The 27594-nt window shown below is 66.7% G+C and overlaps 2 protein-coding genes across 4 annotated transcripts; one reads left to right on the forward strand and one right to left on the reverse strand.

The window, feature by feature from the left end:
• The first annotated feature begins 1660 nt into the window (after window positions 1–1660).
• On the forward strand, window positions 1661–8972 carry B4GALT2 (beta-1,4-galactosyltransferase 2). Of its 2 annotated transcripts, none has more exons than XM_068407113.1 (7): window positions 1661–1834; window positions 4108–4494; window positions 4868–5103; window positions 5177–5367; window positions 5623–5745; window positions 7280–7384; window positions 7546–8972. In XM_068407113.1, exons 2-7 carry the CDS (start codon window positions 4179–4181, stop codon window positions 7694–7696), a joined length of 1122 nt encoding a protein of 373 aa, XP_068263214.1. In that variant the 5' UTR covers window positions 1661–1834; window positions 4108–4178; the 3' UTR covers window positions 7697–8972. The 2 variants fall into 2 exon arrangements, with proteins under 2 accessions (XP_068263214.1, XP_068263213.1); XM_068407112.1 differs by lacking the exon at window positions 1661–1834 and adding an exon at window positions 3378–3462.
• Window positions 8973–10927: 1955 nt separating this feature from the next.
• SLC6A9 (solute carrier family 6 member 9) lies at window positions 10928–26934 on the reverse strand. Of its 2 annotated transcripts, XM_068407111.1 has the most exons (14): window positions 26812–26934; window positions 24238–24384; window positions 15720–15876; window positions 15414–15545; window positions 14227–14479; window positions 14015–14147; window positions 13410–13544; window positions 13214–13317; window positions 12900–13137; window positions 12666–12800; window positions 12239–12338; window positions 11884–11984; window positions 11532–11702; window positions 10928–11294 (listed from the first exon to the last, which is right to left on the reverse strand). In XM_068407111.1, the coding sequence occupies exons 2-14, from the start codon at window positions 24265–24267 to the stop codon at window positions 11094–11096; spliced, it is 1890 nt and encodes a 629-aa protein (XP_068263212.1). In that variant the 5' UTR covers window positions 24268–24384; window positions 26812–26934; the 3' UTR covers window positions 10928–11093. The 2 variants fall into 2 exon arrangements, with proteins under 2 accessions (XP_068263212.1, XP_068263211.1); XM_068407110.1 differs by having other exon boundaries at window positions 12666–13137.
• Between the last annotated feature and the right edge of the window lie 660 nt (window positions 26935–27594).

The following is a 27594-nucleotide window of genomic DNA, read 5'->3' on the forward strand; positions in this document are numbered from 1 at the left end:
CAGCCTGTGCATTTTGGGACAGCAGTGTCTCAGTCTGGGGTGTGGGAAGATGGCTGGGGCAAACCAAGCCACTGTTCCTGACAGCTCTGGGGCTGGAGGCTGCGAGAGGAGCTCGCGTGCCTCATGTAAGGGCAGGGACACAAGCTGGGCCCTGCCTGCTTGGAAGAAAGGGTGTCAGGTGTGGGCAGAGTTTTGCCTGTCCTGCGTGAGGGCTGTAGCCCCATCCCCTGGCATTGCCGCTGCCGCGGGCCAGAGATGTCTGAAGCCCCTGAGAGCTGCGGGGTCATCCTCAGACCTGTACCCAACTCGTGGGACTGCCTTCAGGAAGGAGATGCCTGAGGTCTGAGAGCCTGCGCTGGTGTTAGAGAAGCTGCTCCATGGGTTAATCATCTTCCTGGTCAACAACTACGTTGAAAGTCTTGCCTGCTTGTCTTTGAGTGATGGGTCTCACCCTGCCCTGCCTTGGCTTGATCAAAATCCATCCACTCTCTGCAAGGTGCTTTTCCGCCCTTTAAATCCCACCTGTGCGTATCATGGCTTTGGCAGGGGAACAGGCTCCAGACTTCCTCACAGGCCCCTTGTGAGGTCACAAGACCCACCAGGGCTGGTCTCATGGTGGTGGGGGTGGCCCACGGTCCCACTCCCGCAGCTGGTGGCGGCAAGGTGAGCACGCCCTGCATTCCCTTGTTCTAGGTGCATGCGCTTGGGTTCCAGGACTTTGCACTTGGGTGTGCTAAATACCTGCTGCTCGAGCACGGAGAAAAAGCTTAAGCAGGGCTCCAGCATCTTGCACATGGTCTCATTTAGGAGGAGCAGCAGCAGCGGGAGTTTAAAGATGATTTGGTGACCACATGTAAGTATTCATGGGGGAAATGTCACCTGCCGCAGAGCTGAACCAAGAGCTGGAGGCAGAAGTTTGAAGGCTTTCAGGAGGGCTCGCTTGCAGGGGTGGAGCAGGGCTGGGCTGGTTGGGTGCGGCTCTGATCTCCGCTGTAAGGTTGTCTTCTGAAGGGAGGTGCTGTGGGGCAGAAGGAAAGCCCTCGCCCGGGTGAGTGGCCTGGCGCAGGGCACGACGAGAGGCCTGAGAGTACAGGGGCTGCTCGAAACAGGCACAAACACCGTGGGGTGGCGGTCAAGAAGGGAAAGGCTGCGGACGGTGCAGAAATTAGTCGTGGTGGGCCGAAGTTGTGGTGGGACCAGCCCAAGATCTTTCGGTGATGCCGTTGCGGTAGGGAGAGTGAAATTCATTGCTAGGAAACACGGAGAAACATGGAAAGGGGGTGGGGGGACAAAGGAGCCACAAATAGGTTGTGAGCCAGCGCCGAGGCTCGGGGACACGGGAGTCGCCCTGGGTGGGTCGGTGAAAGCGCTGCCAAAAAGGCAGGGGGAAGGAAGGGGAGAGAGAAACACCGAGAGACCCTGTCCCCGTGTCCCCGGGGGTGCGCGGAGGGTCGCCGGGGCTGGGGCCGAGGGCTGAGCATCTCGGGGTGGAGCGGGGGGCATCGAGCATCCCGGGGGGGGTCCTGCATCCGTGGGGTCCCGGTGCCGGCGGGGACTGCCCTCGGCCGGCGGCCAGCGCGGGGCGGTCGGTGGCGGCGGCCCCGCCCGGTGCGGCGGCGGCGGCGGGCGGAGCCGGCGTGCGGGCGCGGCCCCGTCTCCCTGCGGCTCTCGGTGGTGCGGCGGCCCGGGCGGCAGGGCCTGCCCCACCCCCCGCCCCGCAGCCCCGGGCATGGGAGCCCGCGGGCCGGCGGCCGGGGCTGGAGGAGGAAGAGGAGGAGGCGGCGGCGGGGGCCGCTGACCGGCGCCGGGGCGGCGCGGCAGCCCCGAGGCCGCGGTGAGTGGAGCGGCGCGGACAGGCCTTGGCTGGGTGGGGGAGGCCCGGGGTGGCCCCCGGGATGCGACCCGGGGGGATACGATCCCGGACACTTATGGATGACACTGCCCCGGCTCGGGAAAAAGCCTCTTTTTGAGGCTGTTTCTCGTTTTTTAGTAAGTTTTTATGTGTATCAGGGAGCGGGAGGAATTTGGGGGGGGTTGGTTGTGCTCTGAACGTGCCCCCTCGCCCTTCTTTTAACCTGGAGAAGGGAGACATGGGGGGCCCTCGGCTCCCCCCCCCCGCGCCTCCCTTCTCCCAGCCCAGGGATGTCCTGCGGGAAGAGGGATGGAGCCCACGGTGATGAGCACCGCCCCCCAAACCCACCACACTGGGTTGAATCCCTGGGGACCAGCTCCCCAACCCCAGGTTGCTTTTAGCCTCTCGCACCCTGCGAAGATGTTGCGGTGGGGGGAGATGACATATTTTGTAGCCCCCTGCTTAGCGGGTGTTTTTAAGCCCACTCGTGTTCGTGGCATCCCATGGCCGCTGTTCGATGGAGCACTTTGCTTTTGTTCCCATCCAGCATCGCCTTGTGGACCACCCCTGCTAAAGGGTCCATAAAACCCGCTCTTGTTTTTCCCCTGGCACCTCCCCACCTGGCTGTCGCGATGCCTCCACTCCACGTGCCGCCTGCTGCGAGGGCTGTGCTTTGTGGGGAGGTTTCCTGGCAGGCGCTGGGGGCAGGCAGGTCCCTATGTCAAGGGCTGTGCTCAGTGACAGGGCACTGTGACCGTGAGAAAGTTTGGGAGATAACAGCAAACCCGGCTTTTCTCCAGAGGGCGACTTTCTAGAAAAAACCTTGATGAGGGGTTGAGGTGCTGGGGCGTGCCAGGAGACCCCTGCCCATGGGGACCCCACTCTGCATCCGACAGAGAGGGTGGACACAGGTGGGACACAGGGCTTGGAGCCTTTTCCAGCACCTCCCTGCCTGCGGTGGGCTCCTGCCAGCACCCCGCTGCCTGCTGGGGTCAGCTCTGTGGCTGGGAGAGGGCAGGCGGAGCGGGGTTGGACAGGGGGTCCTGCTTCACACCTCGGCTCCGATGCCTGCTCCCAGCCGGTGCTGCCTCGGTGCCCTGTGGCTCCCCGGGGGGCCCCACTGGCCAGGGCTGGCAGCTGCTGGTGGGCTGGCCCAGGCCCTGGGCCGGTTGCCAGCACCCTCGGGTCCTAGCTGCGCTCCTGCCGGGGGGTCCCGCGCAGCTTCCCAGCTGCTGGGGTCCCTGCAGCGGCACTGGCCTGTCCCAGGGTCCCCAGGGCCTTGCAGGCCCCGATGCCTGTCCCCTGTGATTGCCTTGCCCTGCCCTAGCAGCTTCCCTGAGGGCAGGGACTGGGACAGGGACCAGGGCAGGAACTGGGGTGCACGGCCATGCTGCAGCCCGAGCCCTGGCAGTGGTGGGGCTGGGAAGGGCCGGACGATTTGGCTCGGCTGGGGCTCTCTGGTGGCTCTCCCAGCTGCCTTCCCAGCAGGGCTCTGGCCCAGCTCCAGGTGTCATGTGGGAGATAAGGGGACCCTGGCTCCCGGCGGCTCCCGGCAACCCGGGGGGCCTTGCCACCAACAGCAGGAGGAGAGAGGACCCATGCCGCTGGCTGTAAGCTGGACCCCCTGGAGGCGGCAGGGACCCCTGCCCCAGGGGCTGGGGCATCCTGCTCTGCTCAGCTTGGTGTCTGCCACACAGCAACTGGCCCTGCTGGGTGCCCCGAGGAGGGCCCCTGCCCTCATGGTGCTCGCTGCCAGCCCCGCTTCGGTGCCACTGCTGGGGTGCAGCGCTGCCAGGAGTGGTTGGGATGGGGAGCAGGGAAATGGGGTGCCTTGGAAAGGGGTGGCTGGTGGGCACCCGCGATGCCCTTGGGACACCCCAGGCTTGCTGCATTTTGGAGAGCATGACCTTCTCCACGGGCCCAGCCTCCAGAGAGGTTCTTTGTGGCACACCTGGGGGTATCCCTGTCCCCTGCTGGGGGGTGACGGGGACAGGGAGTGGATCTGGCTGGTCTTGGCCTTGGAAAGCGGGGAGGAGACTTGCTATATGGGGGCTGGGGACCTCTCGTGTCTTCGTGTCTGTGCCTTCAGAGCAGGGGTCTGAGCGCAGCATCTCCATGGGGCACTCTCTGGCATACCAACCTGCAAGCCCATCAGCTCCTCACCAGGCCTGTGATGCTTCAGCTGCCCTGGTATTGTTCAGGCTGGGGTTGGGGGCTTAGGCTGGTGGTGTCCTGAGTGTGGGGTGTCTCGGCAGGATCGGGACCGTGGCTGGAGCCGCCCCCCTGCCCTGCTGAGCGCACATGTCCGCCTGCCCGTGCCCAGAAGATGACCAGGCTGCTCTTGGGGGTGACCCTGGAAAGGATTTGCAAGGCCGTGCTGCTGCTCTGCCTGCTCCACTTCGTCATCATCATGATCCTCTACTTCGACGTCTACGCGCAGCACCTGGACTTCTTCAGCCGCTTCAACGCCAGGAACGCCTCGCGTGCCCACCCCTTCTCCAACTCCTCCCGCCCCAACGGCACCATCCCCAGCTATGGGCCAGCCGGCGCTGAGGCCCCATCCCCCAGTGCCAAGCCCAGTGCCAACCAGTCTGCCACCGAGAAGCCCTTGCAGCCCTGCCAGGAGACGCCTCCCGGCTTAGGTGAGACATGCAGGGTGAGCGTGGGGGGTGGTGGGCTCTGGCTCTGAGCGTGGAGCTGGGGTGGGTGCCTGTGGGTGGCAGCCCCATCCCCTGGGCCCTGGGCATGGCTTCCCAGTGGTCTCAGGGGTGGAGCCATGGAGAAATCCAAGCCTGGAACTGGTATCAGGACAGCTGGTTTCTTCAGGTTTTGTTAGCAGTTCACCCAGTCTCTCTGCCCCTGTTCAGGAAAGGTTTTGGTCCGCGGCAGCGCCAGTCCCCCTTTCAGGTCCCCCTTGCTCTTTGCTTCACCAGCCTGGCCAGGAGCAGCGGGTGACCATGACCCAGACTGTGTCCCATCCTGTGGACATCACCCTGCCCTCCCTTCCCCTTGCAGTCGGGCGCCTGCTCATCGAGTTCAGCTCTCCCATGAGCATGGAGCGGGTGCAGCAGGAGAATCCCGACGTGCGCCAGGGTGGCAAGTACACCCCCCTGGACTGCCTGCCCCGGCAGAAGGTGGCCATCCTCATCCCCTTCCGGCATCGCGAACACCACCTCAAGTACTGGCTGCACTACCTGCACCCCATCCTGCGCCGGCAGAAGGTGGCTTATGGCATCTACATCATCAACCAGGTGAGGGGGGCAGGGGTGAGGGGTTGGTGAGGCCAGGGTGGGCAGGTGGGCATCGCTGAGCTCTGCCCCGCAGTTCGGCGAGGACACCTTCAACCGGGCCAAGCTGCTCAATGTGGGGTTCCTGGAGGCCCTCAAGGACGACGAGGAGTACGACTGCTTCATCTTCAGCGATGTGGACCTCATCCCCATGGACGACCGCAACCTCTATCGCTGCTACGAGCAGCCGCGGCACTTTGCTGTTGGCATGGACAAGTTTGGGTTCAGGTGGGTGCTCTGCGGGGCTGGGGTGTTTCCCTGGGTAGGGCTGGGATGACGCTGGGGGCCACCAAACTCGATGGTTGCCCGGGGCAGGCATGGGGTTGCTGGCTCAATTTGTGGAGGTAGGATGGGAGAGGGCATAGAGCCCTGGGTGGAAGGGTGACACAGGGGAGGGCCGGTGCTTGTCCCTTGGGGTCCCTGTGGGGCTGGACTCCATTCCTGCCTGTCTCTGGGGCTGACCTGTTTGCTGTCACCCTACAGGCTGCCCTATGCTGGCTACTTTGGTGGCGTCTCTGGGCTGAGCAAGTCTCAGTTCCTGAAGATCAACGGCTTTCCCAATGAGTACTGGGGCTGGGGAGGAGAGGACGATGACATCTTTAACCGGTAGGTGCCAAACACTCTGCCGGGGCTCCCAGTTTTGTGAGGGACATGCATGGGGCATGCCACGTGTCAGGGAGGGATTTAATTACCCTCCAGCTTGAGGGTTGGTGACCCTCACGGATCAAACTGGCCCCTCCCAGGGTGTTGGGGGGCTGTGGGGCACCCACGTGCGTTCCTTGTGGCTGTATCCCCCTGGCACGGTGGGGCCCGGCCCAGTGTGAGCTGTGCCAGCAGGGTGGTGCGCCTCCGGGCTCCGCTCCAGGCCAGGGCCGGGATGCTAAACTTGGAAGCGGCTCGGTGGCGGCCGTGCAGCAGCCAAACGGGCGTTTCTGCCGGCAGCCGGCAGGCCGCAGCACAGCCGCATACAGAGCCCGATCCCCGCACGCACACCCCGCATTGGGTGCCGGAGCCAGACGGCTGCTGCCTCATCTGCCACGGGTTTCCCCGTGACACTGCCCCGAGGAGCAGCATGTGGCCGGTGGTGCACGTTGAGCCCGTAACAGCTGGGTGAGCAAAACCACACTTGGGGATGCTGTGGGCAGGGGTGGCATGGTTGTGGTGTCCGTCTAAGGTGGGCTCGGGGCAGGGAGCAAGCAGCATGTGGAGATCTCGGAGAGCTTCAGGCAGCCCTTAACGTATGGGGAGGGCCACGAGGGTAGGGCCAGGCACCGGCATTTGGAGAATTTGGCCAGCATCCTGGCTTGTATCAGGAATAGTGCGGCCAGCAGGACTAGGGCAGGGATCGTCCCCCTGTACTCGGCACTGGTGAGGCCGCACCTTGAATACTGTGTTCAGTTTGGGGCCCTTCACTACAAGAAAGACATTGAGGTGCTGGAGTGAGCCCAAAGAAGGGCAACAAAGCTAGTGGAGGGTCTGGAGCACAAGTCCTGTGAGGAGGGGCTGAGGGAACTGGGGTTGTTTAGTCTGGAGAAAAGGAGGCTGACGGGAGACCTTGTCACGCTTGACACCTACCTGAAAGGAGGTTGTAGCGAGGCAGGTCTTAGTCTCTTCTCCCAGGTAACAAGTGATAGGATGAGAGGAAACGGCCTTAAGTGGCACCAGGGGAGGTTTAGATTGGGTATCAGGAAAAAATTCTTCACTGTAAGGGTTATCAAGCGGTGGAACAGGCTGCCCAGGGAAGTGGTGGAGTCACCATCCCTGGAGGTATTTGAAAGATGTGTAGATGTGGTGCTCAGCGACATGGTTTAGTGGTGGACTTTGTAGTGTTAGGTTAATGGCTGGACTTGATGATCTTAAAGGTCCTTTCCAACAAGAACGATTCTCTGATTCTATGTAAAGAGCACGGGCTGACCACGGCTGCCAGCCTGCAGAGCTGGAGATCGCCGGGCAGGAGCAGTGCTTCAGGCACCCTCTGCAATGAGGCATGCGGCACCCTCAGTTGTGGCACTGGCCCGGCCATGGTCTGGCTTTGCTCAGCTTGGCTTGGCACAGCCCTTTTTAAGCAGGGACAGGTTTATTTGGGCTGGGGAATGTCCCACGCTGGTACCCGCACGCTGATCCCCCCCTGCTCCCCCAGCATCTCCCTGAATGGCATGAAGGTGTCGAGGCCCGACATCCGCATCGGGAGGTACCGCATGATCAAGCACGAGCGCGACAAACACAACGAGCCCAACCCGCAGAGGTGAGTGAGCTGCAGGGGCTGGGGCAGCCGGGGCGCCGGGCGATTGCTGGGCCACCTCTGGACAGGAACTCCCCTGCTCCGCTCACCCCCGCAGAGGTCCGGCACTGTGGCAAGCCCCTCCTCAGCTCCCTCACGCCTCATCCCGCTCCCATTTCCACCAGATTCACCAAGATCCAGAACACCAAAATGACAATGAAGCGGGATGGGATCAGCTCGCTGCAGTACCGACTCATGGAGGTCTCACGTCAACCCATGTACACCAACATCACGGTGGATATCGGCAGGCCATCTCCCCGCCTGGCCCGGGGCTAGCGCTTGCCCGGCTGGCAGGAGCCGGCTCTGTGCCCAGGCTGGCTGGGCACAGCAGGTTTTGCCCCAGCTCTGTCCCTGGGCTGGCTGGGCACGGCAGGTTTTGCCCCAGCTCTGTGCCCGGGCTGGCTGGGCACAGCAGGTTTTGCCCCAGCTCTGTCCCCGGGCTGGCTGGGCACGGCAGGTTTTGCCCCAGCTCTGTGCCCGGGCTGGCTGGGCACGGCAGGTTTTGCCCCGGCTCGAGAGCCAGGACTGGACGGGGATGTTTTCTGCCTACTCTGCTGCCTTCTGGAGACGGCCATCCCCCAGTCCACCCCTCGGTCTCCAGGACTTCTCTGTCCCCCCTGTCCCGAGTGTGTTTGCAGGACCCCCGCCCCATACTCGGTGTGTTGGCGGATGAGCCTGGCTGCCCTGCGTGCGGCTCCTGCCTGCACCCTGGGCAGGGAGGGTGAGCTCCTGCTGCTTCAGAAGAGCTGGGGGAGTCCCCACTGGCGCTGCGAGAAGCGGGGTGCAGGCTTCCCCCTTTTCCAGCGCTGGGCTGGGGGGTGGGAGCAGCCTGGGCCCCCCCAAGCAGGCAGGACAGTGCCACCCCAGCTGGGCTCTGCCTGTGCTGCTGGGCACACAGACGTGGCTCGCTGTCTTCCTCTGCTTTAGTCTGGTGCTTAGAGCCGGGCCTCGTCTCAGCTCTGCCAAACAGAGACCTCTGGTTAGCGAACGCCCCTCGCTGTGCCTCAGTTTCCCCAGGGCTTGGGGGTGGTGGCCGTATCCCACCCTCCCGTCCCCAAAGGCAGATGCTCTGTGTGTGTGTGCAGCCCCTGCCTGTGCCTGTCCCCACCTGCCTTCCCTGTTTTGGTGGGGATGGGGCACATTTGAACCCCCCCCGAGCCCCTCTCTGCAGGGGCTGGCATGGGGGGGCGGCTGCCCCACAGCTCCCTCCAGCAACAGGTGCCCCACAGGTGGTTTGGGGGTCATTGGGGTCTCCTCTTTCTCTGGCTTCCCCCCCTCCAGGCCTGGGGCAGGGGGGCTGCAGGCAGGAGAGGCCAGGGCCATGCAGGGCGGGCGCCCTGTGCCCCTCCATGGGAATGGGAGCCCCGGCACCCCCCACACCCCACAGGGATCCAGGAGCAGTGGGGTTGGGAGCGGGGCAGCACGCCGGGGCAGGGGGGTACCGGCGACTTTTGTACATTTGAATGTCTGACCCTTTTTTGGAGCGTACGTTGAATGCAGCGTTCGGTCGTAGAGACCAGGGTTTTTGTATTTAATAAAAGTTTCAAAAGTTTGCAGGGTTTGTGGGGCTGGGCAGGGGGGGGTCACCATGCGCTGGGGCGCTTTTAGCCTCTGGGGCCGGGGGGGGGCAGCCCTGCCTGCCACCTCCAGCGGGGGGGCTGGCAGGCAGAGCACCCCCCTCCCTGCCTTGCCCACCCTTGGAGCCCCCCCAGCTTGCCCAGCACTGAGGGGGCTCCTGTCCTGCGAGGTGCCCAGGGCATGTGTGGGGCAAAGCCGTCTGCCCTCACTGTGCCATGGACACTTGCTGCCCCCCCCTCCCCTTCGGGACAATGCTCTCCCCCAGCTGGGACAAGCCCCTGTCCACCATCCTCTGCCTTAGCTCCAGCTGGTTTTGTAGGTCCAAGCAGGGCAAGGGAGTGTTCCCCAGCACCCAGCCTAGCTGCTCCATGCCAGTGCCAGGCATCCAAGGGGAAAAGGGCTGCACCCATGGGACACGGTCCCCCACCACCCCCAGCATCCCCAAAGAAGGGCACAGCAGGACATGGCCTCAGGAATATAAATCTCATTAAAATCTAGGATATTTTATAACTCTACACGGGGAGAGACACTGGCACAGGCAGTGCTGCCCAGGGACGCGCGCGTTATTGCTGACGATTAGAGGTGAAGAGTAGCGGTGTGACACGTGGGGCAGGGCACGGGCACCATGCGGGAACCTGCGCCCCTCACCGCGGCACGGCGGGGGGCTTGGGACGGGGCTGGGGGAGCTGGAACGTCCTGCCGGGGCTCAGCGCCCACTGCCCACCTCCTGCCGCCGTGCCAAGCCGTGCCATGTCTCTGTGCCAGCCTCGGGCCTGCAGCATGGGGAGCACGGGGTGCTGGCTGGGTGGGGAGCAGGGGGGTGGGACCCCTCCCACCCCATCCACCCTGAATTGAGAGCTCCAAGCTCTTTGGCTGGAGCTGGAAGACAGATTTAAAACTGCCTGGCCTTCGCCAGAGCATCCTGCTCCACTAATACTGGCTGGGGACTGAGCGTCCCCAGATGGCTCGGAGCGAGAGGGCTGGTGCAGCCCTCCACGTCTCCGCTGGTACCTCTCGCTAGCAGCAGCTGGGGCAGGGGGGGCTTGGTCCATCCTGCTCCCCCTTAGCACCATGGAAGGTCCCCCCTGCCCATACTGGGGCTGCCAGGGAGAGCCGGACCCCAACTCTGCCCCATCACCCCCTGGCCAGGCTTAAGTGCTCCCCAGCCTCCTGCCCCACCACGGGGCAGGCAGCAGGGCCGGGCTGTGCCCAGCCTGCTTACGGCTGTGCCCAGCTTTGCGGGCGGTGCCTGGCCACCCAGGCGGGCACCCACAGCCCCACAGTGGGGCCACAGGGTGGAGGGGTGCACGGGGGGAGCATACCAGCTTGCTGCCTGCACAGCCTCAGGGTACCGTGTATATGTGCGTGCCCACGTATGCCATGTGTGTGCCCACACCACGTCTGCAAGGGACACACACGTGCATGTGCGTGCTCTAAGTGCTTGTGTCTTGTGCCATGAGATCCTGCTGCCCGTGCAGGCACTGTGCTTGCCCCCATCTCCCTGTGCTGGCCCAGTGGCTCCCTGGGGACAGCCACCTGTGGGACCCTGCAAGCTCTGAGCTGCAGTGGGTGCCCACCTGGGCTGGGGGTCCCTGCAGTGCCAACCCCTGCCATGACAGCCCTGTGCACACGCAGCTTAGGGCAGCCGTGGGCCATCCCGGCGTGTCCCAGCCCTGGTCCCACCCCAGGCCCTCTCCATGGGTACAGCAGGAGAGTGCCCCACAGCGGGGCAGGCTGCCTGGCTGCTGTGGGGGGGGGTGGGAGCTGGGGAGGGCATCCTGCTCCCCCCATCCTGTCTATCCCCCAGGGCAGAGCCCCTGTAAAGTGCCTCTGGCTCCCGGCCCTCCCGGGGCTGTGCCCCCTCCTCTCTTGTCCCAGCGTCGCGCACAAAGGTTACCGTAAACACAAGGGTTAACGAACGCCACGGGGTGGGGGCAGGGGGGTTAACCGGCGAGGAGGTGGGGGGGTCTCGGGGACGGGTGCTGAGAGCCCCCCGCGGTCCGGTGCAGCCCGGAGCCAGGCTCCGCCAGCGGAAGGTGCAAAAGTGTCACCGCGCAGGAGGGGTTAGAGGGGGCGCGGGGATGGCGGGGGGGGGTCACAGTCTGGAGTCCTGGCTGTGGGCTGAGCCGTTGCTGCCCTGCAAGGGGGAGGCAGCCGCCCCCTTCTCGGGCTGCAGGGGCTGCACCTCCAGGTGGGACTCGGTGGAGGGGCTGAACGCCGGGGCATAGCGCCCGCTGCGGTGCTCTGCCAGGGCCGGGCCCCAGTCCTTGCTGGCCTTGGTAGCATTTTTCAAGCGCTAGAGAGAGAGGAAGAGGATGGGGACAGGGTTAGCACCCACCACGCTCCCCTGCCCCAACCTCCCCTGCCCCAATGTGCCAGTGGCTTCCCGCGGTGCTTGGCGATGGGGTGCCCCATGGATGCTGTCTGCATGCAGTTGCTGCGGGGTACCGACAGCTCCAGTGGGGTAGGGAACAGACTTGCAGGCAGCCCCAGGTGGGACATGGACAAGGGGGTCTAGCCCCTGGCCACTCACCTCCAGCAGCGTGTCCCCCTCCGAGCAGCACACTTTGTAGATGGCGTAGATGGGGATGCAGATGACGGAGGAGAGTGCCATGAGGAAGCCGATGCTGATGGCCCAGGTCGGGTAAACATAGTCGTTGTAGGAGATGGGCCGGTACTGGATCACTGTGAAGACCAGGATGAACTGGGGAGGGACAGGCAGGATCAGCCAGTGGGGAGCAGCCAGCCTGCTCTGCGTTCCCCCCGGTCACCCTGTGCTGCCCCATCCCTGCAGCCCAGCACCCTCCTCCCCAGGGTGGGCGAGTGGGGTGTCCAGGCGGGCTCCTTGCCCCCTCCTCCCGTGGCCCCATGGTCGTGATGCTCACAAAGATGATGGCGGGCGAGATGAAGCGCCAGCAGATCTGGAAGAAGAGCGGGGGCGGGAAGCCCAGCATCATCTCAATGTCCTTGAAGTAGTTGCGGTGCCCTGGGGGGACAAGTGGCCATCAGCCCCCACGCAGGTGGGCTGGGGCCCCAAGCTCCCTTCCACCCCTGCCCAGCACCAGCCCCAGACCCTGGGACCCACCAGGCTCCTCAGGTCACAGCTGCCCTGACTGGCCAATGACCTTGCCAGTTAGCACACAGCAAACCGCTGACAGGCTAGGAGTTAGCACACCCCCTTCCCCACTGGTTGGCTGGGGCAGCCCTGCTGGCTGATTGGCCACAGGCGGTTGCACCTACCGTAAATGTACATGATGGCCACGCACATGATGCAGGAGATGACGACCAGGGAGAAGCTGGCGGCGTAGTTGTCCATCAGCAGGAGCCAGTAGATGCCCGCCTGCGAGAGGAACCCAGTGGTACCGCCACCGTCGGCAGGGCAACGGCACAGGCGCACTGCCAGGGCCGGCGTGGCAACAAACAGCCAGGCTACCACCACCGCAGTCGGCATGGCAACGCCCAATGCCAGGGTTGGCATGGTGACGCTTAGTCTGGATACCATCACCAGTGTTGGCATGGCAACACCAGGCCCTGGGTGTTGCCACCACCACCGGGGTGGTCATGGCAACAACATGGACATGGCTGATGGTGTGTCAGTGCAGCAAGTTCACCACAGCAGCAGCACAGGCACAAGGCACCCTGTCACCACAGTCCCATGGTCACCTACCTGCGTAGTGAGCGGGACGCCCAGCAGGAAGCCCGCCACAGCCACCCCCAGCGTCACGAAGGTCTTCCTGCGGATGATCCACTCGTTGCCCACCTCGTCCACGATGGCCGTGACCAGCGTCTCCAGCAGGCAGAACTGCACGTGGGGCAGAGGGGGCAGCATGTCACGACCTTGGCCCCACCATGCCACACCACCCCAACAGTGACCCCACCGTGCTGCCCCACCACGCCCTACCTGTGTGCCCAGTCCCAGGAGGATGAGCATGAAGAAGAAGAGGACGGACCAGAGGGGCGAGATGGGGAGCAGAGTGAGGGCCTCAGGGTAGGCGACGAAGGCCAAGCCGGGGCCGTGGTCAGCCACCTTGGAGACGTCCACACCCAAGTGGTTGGCCATGAAGCCCAAGATAGAGAAGATCACAAAGCCAGCGTAGACGCTGGTGGCGCAGTTGGTGATGCTGATGATGATGCTGTCCCTGTGGGAGTGGTCAGGGTTGGTGGTGGGGCTGGGGGACAGCAGGGGGCCTGGGGGGGCCGCAGCCGAGCACTCACCGGTAGCAGTTGTTGTGGAACTTGTTGTAGGAGGCCATAGTGATGAGCCCGCCCCAGGCACAGCCCAGTGAGTAGAAGATCTGCGAGGCTGCGTCACCCCACACCTGCGGCAGTGAGGTGGTCAGTGCTGTGTCCCCCAGCCCCACTCCTCCCCGGCCACCCACCCACCCGCCACCCCTCGTCCCCACTCACACACCTTGGCGTCAAGGATCTTGTCCCACTGGGGCGTCAGGTAGTACATGATGCCGGTGAGGGCCCCCTCCAGCGTGATGCCGCGCACGAAGAGGATGGTGAGCACCACGTAGGGGAAGGTGGCCGTGAAGTATACCACCTGTGGGGCAGGACCTCAGCAGGGTGGGGCTGGGGACAGGGGGTGGGGCCAAGGACAGGTGGTGTGGCCTGGGACAGGGTGGGGCTATGGACTGCAGGAGGAGCTATGGACCGGGGGAGGGATGATGGTCCAGTGTGTGGAGCATTGGACCGGAGGGAGAGAGTGTGGTCTGGGGGAGGGGCTACAGTCAGGGAAGGCGGGGCCATGGCCACATGGGAGGAGCTGTGCCCAGAAGGGGTGTGGCCAGGCTGAAAGGGGTGTGGCCTTTCCCAGAGTGGGAGGAGCCTGCACAGAGGGCTGGGACCACGCCTGGAAGGGGAGAGGCTGTGCCCAGAGGGGGTGGGGCCACACCCACAATGGGCGGTGCCTTCCCGAGAGAGGCGGGGCTATGCCCAGAGGGGGCGTGGCCACCTGCACAGGGGGCGCGGCCACACCCGGGGGCGGGGCCCAGAGGGGGAGCACGCGGGTACCTTCCCCGAGGACTTGACGCCCTTGATGAGGCAGAGGAAGACGACGATCCAGGAGACGCCGAGGCAGCCCAGGAGGGGCAGCCGCACCTCGCCCAGGTTCCCAATGTCATCTGACAGGTCCAGCACGTACCTCCTGCGCGGGGTGGGGCAGCCAGTGTCAGCGGGGCACCGCCACCACCGCCTCCCCCGTCCCCCGTCCCCATCCCCGGTACCTCCAGTACTCCTCGCTGGGGCTGGTGCGCTTCTGGGTGGTGTTGAGGAGGCGGGTGAGGTTGAGGGCGGCATGGCTGGAGAGGTTCCCGTCCAGCACCCCGGCGCAGTCAGGCGTGTTCCAGGCGTTGCTGCAGTACGTCCAGGGCAGCACGTGTGTCATGGACACAAAGAAGTAGTAGAAGGCAATACAGATCACCACGTTGTAGTAGATCCCGATGTACGTGGACACCACCATCATCCCGTAGCCCACGCCTGGGAACAGCACCGGGGAGGGGTGAGCGGCATGGCGTGGGTACGGCACACAGCACGGCGGGTTGTGGCACGGCGGGGCCGGGCAGCACGCGGCGCTGTCGGCAGCCTGGCAGCCATGCTGGCGCTTGGGGCCCTGCTGGTGCGTGGGGTGGGGAGCACCGCATGGCTCAGCCCACCACCGTGCGTGGGGTCCTCCACCACTGAGCAAGCCCTGTGGTGCCGAGGGTCCCCTGGGACACATGGCAACACACACAGGGTGCATGGCCTGCAAGGCTGCAAGCAAACCCTTGGGGTCAAGAGACCTCCTTGGAGAACCGAGTGGGGGTCTCTCCTTGCACAGCCATGGTGACTTTAGGGCTGCAGCTACCTGGTGGCAGGTGACAGAGGCCACACAAGCACAGGGACACGCACCCAGGCCACGCACCACCCAGATCATGCACCATGCCGTAGTGCAGAGCACGTAGGAGCATGCCAGGAGGGGCACCCAGAGCGGGGTCCAGCCGCGGCTGGGCAAGCTCTGAGCACAGCCAGCACCCACCGCCCATGGGGCAGGGAGAGGACCGCAGGAGCGTGCCCACAGCCGGAGGGGCCACATGCACCTGCAGCACGTTCAGGGGACCCGAGTGGCCTCTGCAAGGGTGACACGTTGGGGACACATGTGGCGTGTGCAGGGATGTGTGTGTAATGCCTGCAGTGGATGCCAGTGCAGGGCTGGGGTGCGCACAGGGGATGCGATGCGTGTGTGTGCAAGGCGTGTGTGTGCAAGGTGTGCGGGGCTGTGCGAGCCGCAGGTGCCCGCACGGGGCTGTGCAACGTGCCAGAGGTGTGCGTGCAGGGGACACACGGGGTGTGGGGGGCGCGTACCACATGCTGGGGTCTGTGCCGGCAGGCGCCCCGTGCCGATGTGTGCCGGTGGGGACGGGCAGCCCCTTACCTTTGAACATGGGGCTGACCCTCCAGACGCCGAGGCAGCCCTGGCTGGCGAACTGGCCGAAGGAGAGCTCCATGAAGAAGAGGGGGATGCCGCAAAACACCAGCATGATGAAGTAGGGGAACATGAAGGCACCTGGCAGGCAGGAACCAGAGGGTGAGAGCAGGCAGCAACCCCAGGCACGGCCATGCCCCTCATGCCCTGCAACACCCTGGCAAGCCTGGAGTTGGCAAGCACCGTGCGGGGCCGGGATGCACGCCCCCACGCCTGCCCCAGGGCACCCCGCTCCCCCCGCTCCCCGACACCCACCTCCCCCATTGCGGTAGCAGAGGTACGGGAAGCGCCAGACGTTGCCCAGCCCCACGGCGTAGCCCACGCTGGTCAGCACGAACTCGATCTGGTTGCCCCAGTTGCCGCGCTTGACGCTCTTGTCCTCCTTGCCCCGCTCCCCGGGCACGGTGCCGTTCTGTAGAGAGATGCCGTGGGGTGCATCAACCAGGGACCCCCCCACCAGCCCCACTGGAGGGGCGACAGCCACCGAGCGAGGCCAGGTGGTCCCCCGCATCCTGCCCCATCCCTCCCCCATGCCACCACCCGCCCCATGCCACACACAGGCAGTGCCAAGGAGGGGGGAGGGCAGTGGCGGTGGCCCCCCCCCGATGAATAGCTCTGCCCAGAGCCAGGCTGCAGCGAAGGAAGAGCCTGCGACTCATACAAAGCAGGTCCGGGCGCCTGAGCACAAAGGGGCCTCTGTTCTCGCACCCCCCCTCCCCGCGCCCGACAGGAGAGGCCCTGCTGGGTGGCCACTGCCCACGGCCGGGGGGGAATGGTGGGACCCCCGGGGTGAGGCAGGGCACCCCCTCAGTGGGGCGTGGGGTGCAGTGATTAGAGCAGATGGGGGGCTGGGTACCTGGGGTCTGCCCCCCGGGAAAGGCAGGCGGCCACAGCGGGGGTCCTGCTGCCGGGTCAGCACCCAGCGAGGGCACCGTGCTCGGGGCAGCGCAGGGGGGATCCATCACAGGGGGGTCCCCCCAGGGCCAGCCCCAGAGCCCAGCCATCCCACCGCAGAGGACCTGGCTGGGGGCAGATGGGGGCAAGAAAGGGCGCTTTGTGCAGGCTGCCACACAATGTGAGCTCACACCGGGACAACAACAACAAGGGGGATGAGCGCCCGTCACCCCCGGCGCAGATGGCACCCATCACTCCATTGCTCCATCCCATCATAGCCCTGCGCTCGCACTAATGTCCTGCCCGGATGCTGCTGAGCTCTGGCAGGTTGGGCTGGGGGCAGGTGGCATTTTGGGGTGCCACGGGTGCCCCAAGCCCTCCCTTCCCCACCCAAGGCCAGGTGATGGGTGCATGGGACAAGGATGCTGGTCAGTCCATGGCCCCAGAGCACCCATGACCCTACGAGAGCAGCACGGGGTGCTGGCAGCCCTAGGAGGACGCCAGAGCTCCGCAGTGCCAGTCTCCCCACCACGGACACCCCCGTGCCCATACCCGCTCACGCTGCTCCCCCCACTGCACCCACCCCCCGTGTGCCCCCCACAATGGCTGATGCCAGCAGCGAGTGGGCCACAAATGGGAGCCGTCGCTTCGGATCTGCTCACGCCGGCGGGGCGCGGGCAGCAGGCGCGGTGCACCTAACCGTATCATTCGATTAGGGCCGGCACAGCCGGGACGTGATGCCCGGCGACTCCGGCACCGCGCTGCCAAACAAAGCCATCTGCTGCGAGCGGGGCCCGCACGCGCCGGGGGCTGCGGGGGGGCTGCCGGGGCGCAGGGCTGGGGCAGAGAGGCAATGGGGGGATCAAGGGGCTATTTGGGCTAGGCTATAGGGGCGATACACTGGCCGTGCTCAGCCAGGGTACCAGGGTGCCCACGCCAGACCCCATGGGCAAAGGTGCCGCCAGAAATGAGCTCGCAGCAGCCCTGGGCGCTGGGGGAACCCCTCTGGAGGAGGCTCTGATTGTGGGGTGCTGAGTGGGAGCAGGGCCGAGGGGTCCCCAGGGTGGCGGGGAGAGGACACTGGCACTGTCCCCACGCTGGGGCACGCTGCCCGCTCAAGCAGGCTGATCGGATTGAGAAGCCTCTGATTAAGCTGCTCGCACTAACGAGGCTCCTAATGAGCAGCACAGCCAGCAGGAGGGGGGGCAGCGCTCCAGCCTCCTTGGCAAAGCGTCTTGCGGGGGGGAATGACACTGAATGGCCCTGGCTCACCCTGGTCCCCAAAAAGGACCTCATCCCTGTCCCAAAGCCACAGGGCCACCCCTCTGCTTGGGTGACCCTGATACAGCTTCACCCCCGTGCCCAATGGGGCACCCCAGCTTTGAGTTGCCTGGCACCAGTGCAATGAAAGCACCAGGTCTCTGCTGCCCGCTCCCCCCCGCCCTTTCAAGCAGCGCGGGGCTTCGGTGCGCTTGTCCCCAGTAAGGGGGCAGCCACATGTGTGCCCATGCGTGCACAAACACGCCCACGTGCGCAAACGCTTGCGTGTTCACCCCATCGGCTTGCTACCACCTCCCTCCCCTCCTCCCCAAATCTGGGAAAGTCGCCCTGTCCTTTACACTCATTAACTACCCTCCCAACCCCACACGGTAAAAGCAGGGGGGAGGCACAGAGAACCCTGGTATCTGGGAAGATGAGACCAACCCCGCTGTGGGGCTGGGACAGAGCTGGGCTGCAAAGGGGGAGCTGCACCCCCCCCGAAAGGATGCAGCCTCATATCAGGGGGGTCCTGGCTCCCAGACCCCAAATTTTCCATTCATGTGCTCCCATGCAGCTCCAAAAGATGCCTGGCTTGGGTGAAAACACTGGGGGGAGGAAGGATGCCCCAAGCACCCCGAACGTCCCCAAGAGATGCCCGGGGCATCCTTTCTCCCCCTTCCCCAGGGACCCCCCCCACCACACAGCCAAAGCTTCCCCACCCCAGCAGAGCAGGCATCATCCATCACACCGCCTGGCACCGCAGCCTTTCTCATGCTAAGCAGCATCGCCTCGCACAATGACAGCTTGGCTGGGGTGCCCGGATGCCCCCCACTTCCCAAAGGGGCCCTGATTTATGGCTGGGAAGCTCGTGGCAGTGGCCGGGGGGGATGCTAGGAGGGGATGTCCCCATGGGAGGCATCTCCCCCTCTTTTTCCCCCCTCAAACTGCCCCCACAGAGGTATTTCAGCCCCGCAGAAGAACTCTGTAGGGCAACAACCATATCCAGCTCCCGTAGAACCAGTGAGGGACCCCCAATTCCTTCCCCAGCCTCCTAACGGGGTGCCAGGGCTGCTCCTGCAATGCCAATACAGGGTATCAGTCAGCCCCTGATGTCATCAGCCTGATGTCATTGCTCTTTGCCATGGCGAAGGGGATGCTGTCATGGCCGGGCAAGGCAGGGGCTGCTGGAAGGTATAAATAGATGCTAATTACATCGTTTGCCAAAATAGCCGCTCTTCCAGGGCAGGGAAGTGGGGTGCAGGATGCCTGGGGCAGGGGAGCCCCAGCCTGAGGTGGGGGTCACTGGGGATGAAGGGATGGAGTGAGTTGGAGAGGGGTGTCCCAGGTGCCTTCACTGTCTGGCCACAGCTCCTGGGTGCCACGGTGGGAGGGTGCCCCTATAATCAGCCCCCACACTCCCTGCCCCTGGCACACGGGGTGATGAACCCAGAAGTGCCAGCCCCGTGCCAGAAGCTGCCGTGCCCTCCCAGCCTGCCCGTCCCGGCTCTGCCAGCCCCACCGGCACATCCCAGCCATCCCTGCCCTCTCTCTGCCGTGCCCAGCCCCGTGTTTGCCCCTGCCCCGGTGCGGCAGGGCCACTGCATGGGGACACAGGCACCTGGCAGGGCCCGGGCAGTGGCAGCACCAGCCCTAAGTGCCAGGATGGGCACAGGCAAGGGGACGCTCCCAGGGCCAGGATGATGCGATGCCGAGGGGGATGTCCAGATCGCAGGACCCCTCCGCAGTGCTACACAGCCCGGACCCCCCCTCCAATGCGGGGAGGCTGCCCAGCCCCGCTGACAGCCCTGAGCGCGCTCTGCCAGCCCCCCCACAGCAGCACCAGCCCAGCCTGGGGGTGCCATGTGGGGCCAGGGCAAGCTTTGACATTATTTGCTGATGCCCATGAAATGGAGTGAGCAGAAGTGGGGAGTCTTAGCTAGACTCTGCCCCTCCAGCACTGAGCAAGGCAAAGGGGTGCTGTACACCCCTCTTGCAATCAGTAGGTTCCAGAGTTAACGAACACACACCTGTCAGGCAATCTCCTCTAGCTCCCAACACAGCTGAGGCCATGGAGGGGAGTAGTGCCACACCATGCCCCTCCCTCCCCAGGGCACCCCACGTCCCTGGCTGTGCAGCTTGGGGGTGCCTCCCCAGCGTCCCACGGCGCAGAGCTGCAGCTCTGCCTCAGTCCCGCAGAGCCATCGCCCCAGAGCCAGCACAAAGGGGCTTGGAGAGCCACGGCACTGGGGAGACGGTGCTGGCACAGCCACCACCCAGCCCGGCCCCCTGCTCTGCCCCCCAAACCCTGCTCTCACCTCCCCACTGACCTGCTGAGAGGGCCTGGGGGGGCCCGGCTGCCCGCGGCCGCCATCTGGGGGGCCACGCTGGCCGGCTCGGCGAGTCCCCAGCTTCATTGGCACCTTGGGCTCTGGCGCAGCAGCCGCCCGCCCGCCTCCCCCCACCCGCTGCCTGCGGCGCTTGGCACTGCTCCCCGCTTGCCTCCCGGCCAGGCTCGGCCCCTCGCCGCCCGCCCCGCGGGGCACCAGCACCCCACCACACCGCCCGCCCCGGCACCAGCCCTGCCTGCGCCACGCCACGGGGGACCCCCGTGCCTCAGTTTCCCTCCACAAGCTGTGCCCCTACAAATCAGCCATCCCCCCCTAGCAGGTGCGGGCAGGGCAGGCTGCACAGCGGGCTGAGCCCCGTCCTGCTTAATGAGGCCTCATTAGCGGGTCCAGCTGCTCGCAGCCCCGCACGCTCCGGCGGGCAGCACTGCCCTCCCCGCGGGCACCGCTGCCTGTCTGGCTGGGTGGGGACCTGCATTTGGAGTGTGGCAAGGGGCCGCGTCCCCTCGGTGCCCCCCATTCCCACAGCCCAACACCCCCAGCCCCACACACGTGTTCCTGCCCCTACGTCCGTCACTCACGCAGCCGCCCGGCCCCGCACGCCCTACCCTAACCTCTGGCACTCGAGGGCTGCAGGGACCGGGCATGGCCCCGCTGGGGGGCGGGGGCACGGGGACAAGCCTGCCTGCTGGCACATCCCCAGCCTGGTGCCATGCTGCTTCACTCTGACGTCAGCCCTCGCAAGGTCACTGCCCCGCGGGGGACCGGCTGGCTGGCAGGAGGGCTGTGCCACGACCCTCCTGCCACCCGGGCACCCCGCAGCCGCCCCGCTCGCCCCCTTGCCCACGTGGGGTGGGACCCTGGGGGGGTGCCATGTCCCAGGGGAGGGTGGGCGCGGGGTGCCCTCCAGCCAGGCCCAGGGTGCCCCAGCTGCTCCCAGCCCTGTGCCCCGGCTGGGGAGCGTGGCCAAGGCGCCAGCGAGGCGTGATGGCACGCCGAGGGTGGGGAGACAGGCCGGCGCTTTCGGGCGACCATCTGGGGTCCGGGCAGCGGCGGCCACGGGCACGCACGTGAACGGCACACGTGTGCAGGGCGGGCGCTCGGCCCCCCACACGCCAGCACCCAGAGCCTGTCCCTGTCCCCTCCTGCCAGCCAGCAGCTTGGGACATGCCCCATCCATGGGGCACCTCCCGTGACCCGACACCCCACAACGTGCCTACACGAGCAGCCCTCCATTCCCCAGTTTGGCTGCACCACCTTGCCCGGGCCACCTGTGTGCCACCGCCAGATGTCTTGCCTCCGGCACACTGCCCCCCATGCCCCCCACAGCAGCCTGCGTACGGCAGGACCCATTGCCCTGTCCCAGGGACGCCAGGCCCCGCACCAGCCCACAGGAGCTCAGCGCTGCTCCCCTGGCAGCCCGGCCAGCAGGCAGAGGGGACTGCCAGCCCCACAGGGACACGCTGCCGGAAATGAAGGGCCCACAGTGGCACCTTCACCTCCCCTGACACCACAGTCCCCACCCCAGCTGGCTGGTGGTGCTGGGGCTTAACTAGAGAGGCAGGGGTGATGGGTGCTTCGGGGTTGGCCATGGGTCTTCCAGCCCCTGTCACCCTGTCCCCGAACAGGGCTGCAGGGTGTCCGGGGCAGGGATGATGCTCAGGGACCTGCCCCGATGCCACCATCCCCTAGCCGGGCACTTCCCGCCGGGGCTGCCTTTCTCTGGCCCCATTCTCCCGGGGCGGACACCATTCTCCCAGGGCATTCAGGCAGAAAAATCCCCCGCCAGCCCCCCCATCGCTTCCCCTTGGTATTCCAGGAAGGGCTCCCGCAGCCAAGAGCCACTGGCCGGCCCCCCTGCCCTCGGCCAGCGGCACCACGCTGCTGGGGGTGTCTGGGACAGGCAGGGCCCCCCCGGCCCTTAACCCCTGGCAGCAAGGTAGGAGCGGTGCCCTGGTGTCTGCCCGGGGTGGGCTGGGGCGATGGTAGGGCACCCTGTGGCCGAAGGCTGCCCAGCCGTGCCAGCAAGGCAGCCCCGGGAGTCAGGAGCCGCTGGCACTGCTGGAGCCCGAACAAAGCGCCCTGAGAAGGACAAAACAAAATGTCCTTAAAGACCAGGGAGGGAGAGGCTGTCAGACCGTCCCTGCTTCCCTGTGGCCCCTTGGGGACCCCTCTGCTCGGCCACACAGGGACTGACCCAGTCCCTGGAGCTGTCCTGCACCCCAGCACCCCATCGGGCACCCGCTGCCATGGCCTCTGCAGGGTTTGGGAGGGGTGGGGGGGCACCTCCTGCCCTCCTGCTTGTGATTTTGGAGTGAGCATGCAGAGCTTCCCAGAGGCATCCACAAAATGCACAGCCTCACCACCCTGGGACCGAAGGGAGGGCACAGGCCCTAGCTCACAGGTGGGGAAACTGAGGCACAGCTGCACATCGCCCAGCTGCTGCCTCCATCACCCCTGTCCCTCCCCAGGCCAGGCACAGCTGGCACCCCAAGCCCCACCGCAAACCCACCCCGTCCTGGGGCTGCGCTGTGGGACCCCAGCCGGGCTGGGGGCTGTGGTGGCAGGATCTGCACCTGCAGGCAGGGATTAGGGGACAGGCAGGGACAGCGCGTTACCAGGTGACTGGCAGGGCACTGGAGGCAGGCCAAGGAGATTAGCTCCCTTCCCCAGTGACCCAGGCAGCTCAGCAGCCAGCGCCCGTCCTGCCGCAGCTCCTCCCGAGGCTCTCACAACTGGTGCGGCACAGGAATGCTCCGGGAGCGGGGATGCTCTCACGAGGACCTGCCTTCCTCTTGCAGCCCCTGCACCAGCACCCCCGTGCCCTGTGCACGTGTGTCCTCTCAGCCCTGCAAACAGGGGAGCCCTGGCCAGAGGGCTGTGAGCCAGGGTGGCCAGCACAGCATGTGCCAGACCTCATGGTCCCCTACCCGTCCCCACCTCCGCACGCTCTGGCCCTGGCGTGGGCTGGTCAGGTACTTCCGAGAAGCGAGTTAAAGACTGACCAGGAGCACGTGTGTGCTCCCATGCCTGGCTCCCTGCTGCAGGTGCCAGGCTCGGCCCTCGCTCTGGTGCGACGCCGGCTGCTCCGACCAGGGCAAGGACGCAGCGGCAGCACGGAGCCATGGTGACCGCCCCGCACGTGCAGGAGCACGTCCCTGCGACAGACCCCTGGTCGAGCCCAGATACATCCCCGTTCCCAGCCAAGGGCTTCTGGAGACACCTGCCTTCCCCTCCCACCGGCCGTCCTGACCCCCCCACGCTGCCGGCAGGACGGGCGCTGGGCTCCCCGCGGCAGGCACAGCCAGCGGGGCCATGCTGGGACACGCAGGCGGAGGAGCCGCGCACACGAGCGCACTGGAAGCGCCCGCTGGGCACGCCGCTCCCCTGGCTCTCGGCTTCCCAGGGAAGTCCTGGCTCCGGGCCCTCTGGCTGGAGCATGCAGCTATTTCGGGAAGCCCCCTGGGAAGGGGAGGGCCCAGCAATCGTGTCGGCCCCGGCGTTCAGCTCCCATCCATTGGGAAAAAGGGAAGAGCCAAGCCTAGCCAGGGCTCACCTGCCAGGCGCAGCGCAGCAGCCCGGCACGGGAAGCTGAGCTTGGGGCTCCCAAATCGCTCGCTGCATGGCAGAGCTGCCACAAGCACGGGGCCATCGCAGCCCTCCAAGGAGGACACGTGCCAGGCATGTCCCACATCCACCCAGGGCATCGCAGCCCTCCCCGGCGCAGGGCAGCACACAGCACCCCACAACACACCGTCCGCAAGGATGGAGGGTCGGGCACCGCACTGGTGCCTGCAAACACCCAGCTCTGCCCACGCACTGCCCTATTGGCCCCATCTGGGAGAGCCTGCAGGGTGGAGGCGGGGGGGAAGCAGCCGCACACCATGCCCTCCACGGGCACCCAACACAGAGGGGCATCCACAACCTTTACTGAGAGCAGGCAGAGAAGCTGCCCAGATGGGGCTCTTCCCCCTTCACCGCCCGCCCGGAGAGCTGCGGCGGGCGATAAGGGCGGGCATGGTGCCTGAGACGGGCGATAGCATCTCCAGGCACAGCAAGACACCGCACCCGGGAGCCTCGCAGGCAGCAGGCTCAGGGCAAGCAGCGGCCAGTGTCTGCCCCACAGGTGTCGTGCTGGAGGAGCACCAGGGTGGCACAGCCCCAGCCAGGGATCCCGGGGGGCACCAAACCCTACAGGAGCCCCTGTGTCCTGCTCCCTGCGCCGGGAGCTGCGGGTCCCCACGCCAGCCCACTCCCCGTGCCCCGGCACTTACCAGCAGCCCCTCGCTGCACTTATCGGCCATCCCTGGAGCCTGGAGCGTGGCGCCGGCTGCCCGCCGCAGGGTCCCTCGCCTGCCCGCCCTCCGTCGCGCTGGCTGCGGCACCAGCACCGGTGCGCTTCAATCCACCGTCAGAGCAAGCTGGGCAGAGGGGAGAGACACCAAGAGGGACGTGACTGGTCAAGTGGGCAAGTCCCCGCCCCGGGCCTCCCCCTCCCTCCAGGAACTGGGGGCCATGCCAGGTGGGTTGCTCCCCCGTACCTGCCCGCAGGGCACACAGGAGCGGGGCTGGCAGAGGACGCGGGGCCCGGGGCCAGGTGGGCTGGCAGTGGGGTGTCTTCCTGCTGGCTCCCACCCCCTCTGGCATCTCCGAACCCCCTGGCACCCACACGAGTGGCAGCTCCCAGGTGTTTCCCAAGAAGCAGTTAAAGATTTACCCAGTGTGGACAGACGACCTTGCGGGCAGCTGGCTACTGGCCTCCCGGCGGGTGGGCGTCGGGGACCGTGGGCAGGAGCGGGGGCCCCGTGAGCTCTCCCCCAGCGAGAGCTGGAGCCGAAGTGGCTGCGGCACACAGCAGCGCCGGGACTGGGCGCTGAGCGGGGCCAGCTCCGGGCTCAGCTGCCACGCAGGACACAGATGGGAAATGATTGCCTTCTGCCCTGGTGCATCGCGTGCACGTGCGGCACAGGGGGGCCGAGCCGCTGGGCTCTGCCAAGCGCCAGGTGCTGCCGGACAGGGCACAGGCACGGGCAGCTGCCCCCCCTGCCCTTACCCCTGCCCCAGCCTGGGGCTGCTGGAGGCCCCAGGGGAGCACCGGGGCCTGACCTCATCCAGAGGGACAGTCGCTCTTGCAAAACACCAGTTTGCTTGTCCATGCAACAGCGCCGGTGTTTGCAGATCCCACACCAGCACTCAGTGCCCTTGCTGGCTGGGGAAGGACCCCCGACCCCCACCAAGGATCCCTGACCACCGCCACCGCCACCGGCCAAGCACCCCAGGGCCTGTCCCCAGGTCACCATGGGTATAGAGGTGCATATAATATAATCAGCAGAGGGGCACGAGGCCCTGAAGCCGTGGGGAGGGAACATGGGTGGCTGAGATAAAGGGCAGGAGGCCAGGGGATGCGGGGTGAGCCCCCAGCCCCGGGGCACAGCCCCTCCAGCGCAGGCAGGCTGCTGCCAGCAGATACCACGTCCCACTGCCAAAACCCTCCCCAGGAGCGGCTGCATTTCCAAAGCAAGCCGAGATGTCGTCACTGCACAGGGAGGGCGACAAACCTCGCTCCTCGTGTGGCACAGGAACCTCTCAGAGGTGGGAGACGCAGGGCCGGCAGCCAGACCCCCTCCCCACCACACACCTATCGCCAGCCAGCCAAAAACTGCCCGCCCTGCGTCCCTGAATTCAGCCCGGGGACTCATCCTGTGTCCCGGGAGGGGACAGCGCCCAAGGGGCCGGCCCACCACTCCCCCCGGGGTCTGCCAGGCGCTGATAAGGCTGCGTGCCTGTGGAGATGCTGCTGGCTTCGGCTCCCAGCCTGGCACGGAGGCGAGTGCCCAGCCAGGCGCGGGGTGGCACAGGGATGGATGCAGGGATGCCCGGGGCTGCGGCATCCCCGGGAGAGCCGGGCAGGGACGGGGGTGCCGTGCATTGGTGCTCCCGGCTGGCTCTCCCGGGGCGGCAGGGTGCCATGACAGCTCGGAAGGCAGCGCGGCTTGTACATAAAGACGGGACCGGTGGCACCGTGGAAGTGGGGACACCTGGGCACCCGCCTGGGGTGTCACACCTCGGCGGGGGAGGCAGCCCACGGCACCCAGGGGAAGGCCACGGATGCCCGGCCGCAGGCTGGAGCCCCCCCCGCCCCGTCCCCTCCCGCCGGGCGAGCAGCCCGGGGCGCCGGTGCAGCCGCTGCCACCTGCGAGGCCATTTCCTCCGCCAGCATCCGCCGGGCCCGCCGCAGACGGAGCTCCCCGGTACCCACGGGAGGCGGGCAGCGGGCCGGCTTGCTGCCGCCTTGGCCCTCCTCCCGGAGGCGGCCCCGGCGGCAGCCCCGCGGGCAGCGCCCGCCGCCCGGCGCCCCCCCGCCGCCGCCGCCCGGTGCAGCACGGCGGCGCGGGGGCCCGGTTACATCAGCCGCCACGTGGTGGCTGCTCCGCCGCCCCGCCCCGGCACATGCCCGTGGAAAATTACCGCCAGCCCCCCCGCCCCACCACCGGGTCGGGCCGACCCGGTCCCCGCCGGCCCCCCCGAGTACAGCGGCGGGCGGCCCCGCTCTGCCCGCCGCGCCCCCGCGCTCCCCCGGTACCGCGCCGCCGCGCCGGGAGAGCAACAGATGCGGGACCGCCTCGCATCCCGCTCCCGCCGCCGTCCTGGCGGGGGGCCGCTCCCGGTGCCGTTCCCGGTGTCGCTCCCGGTGCCGCTCCCGATGTCCCCAGTCCCGCCGCCCCGGAGCCCCTCGCAGCCCCCCGTCCCGTCCTCTCCCCGGCAACCCCGCCACTCCCTGCCCCGGTGCTCCCCCGGCTGCCGGCCGGGCCGGGCACCCGGTGCCGGTGGAGGTGCGCGCCCCTTACCGTGCCCATGCCGCCGCCCGGCCCCTCCCGTCGCGCCGGATAAGCCCGCGGGGGCGCCGACCCCGCCGCGCCCGACCCGGTGCCGATGCCGTGCCAGTCCCGGTACCGCCGCTACCGCCGGTGCTGCCGAGTTAATGAAAGTTTGGAGGTCGGTGGGGGCTGGCGCCGCCTCTCGCCCCCGCCGCCGCGCTCCGCCCCCCGCGCCGCCGCGCTCCCCAGCGCCGCGCTCCGGCACCCGCACCCGCACCGGGGGCGCGGGCACTGGCGGGCGCCGCGGGCACTCGCGGGGCGTCATAGCGCAGCCGGCACACGTGGTACACGTGGTACACACGCACACGCGTGGGCACGCAGGTACCCACGGCACCCACGGGCACACGCGGGCACGCTGCACACGCGGGCACGCGTGGGCACACGGGCGCACACGGGTACTCTGCACACACAGGCACACACGGGCGCACTGTGCGCCTGGCACACCTGGGCACACTCATGGCATACTTGGCACACGTGGGCACTCGCAGCCCACACGCAGCCCACAGGCACATGAGCACGCAGGGGCACATGCAGGCTTGCACAGGCACATGGCACACGTGGACATATATGGGACATACGGTCACACACAGGCTCCTACATGGGACACATGCATCTGCACACACATGTTTTCACACCCACAGGCGCACGCAGAGGAACACGCGCACGCAGCGTGCACACCCACAGACTCACGCTGCCAGGGCCCAGCACCATGACAAACCCAGGCAGGGGGATGGCCACAGGCTCCAGCCAGGA

The sequence above is a fragment of the Nyctibius grandis genome, chromosome 8, assembly GCF_013368605.1.
Source record: "Nyctibius grandis isolate bNycGra1 chromosome 8, bNycGra1.pri, whole genome shotgun sequence".
Classification (NCBI taxonomy): Eukaryota; Metazoa; Chordata; class Aves; order Nyctibiiformes; family Nyctibiidae; genus Nyctibius; species Nyctibius grandis.

Excerpts from the sequence above, each read along its gene's own strand:
- SLC6A9 (XM_068407110.1), bottom strand. The coding sequence starts at position 24,267 with ATGGCCGATAAGTGCAGCGAGGGGCTGCTG. Across the intron at positions 15,877-24,237 it reads AGTGCAGCGAGGGGCTGCTG|AACGGCACCGTGCCCGGGGA; the intron begins GTAAGTGCCGGG and ends ATCTCTCTACAG. Across the intron at positions 15,546-15,719 it reads CTGCTACCGCAATGGGGGAG|GTGCCTTCATGTTCCCCTAC; the intron begins GTGGGTGTCGGG and ends CCTGCCTGCCAG.
- B4GALT2 (XM_068407113.1), top strand. The coding sequence starts at position 4,179 with ATGACCAGGCTGCTCTTGGGGGTGACCCTGGAAAGGATTTGCAAGGCC. Across the intron at positions 5,104-5,176 it reads GCATCTACATCATCAACCAG|TTCGGCGAGGACACCTTCAA; the intron begins GTGAGGGGGGCA and ends TCTGCCCCGCAG. Across the intron at positions 5,368-5,622 it reads ATGGACAAGTTTGGGTTCAG|GCTGCCCTATGCTGGCTACT; the intron begins GTGGGTGCTCTG and ends GTCACCCTACAG.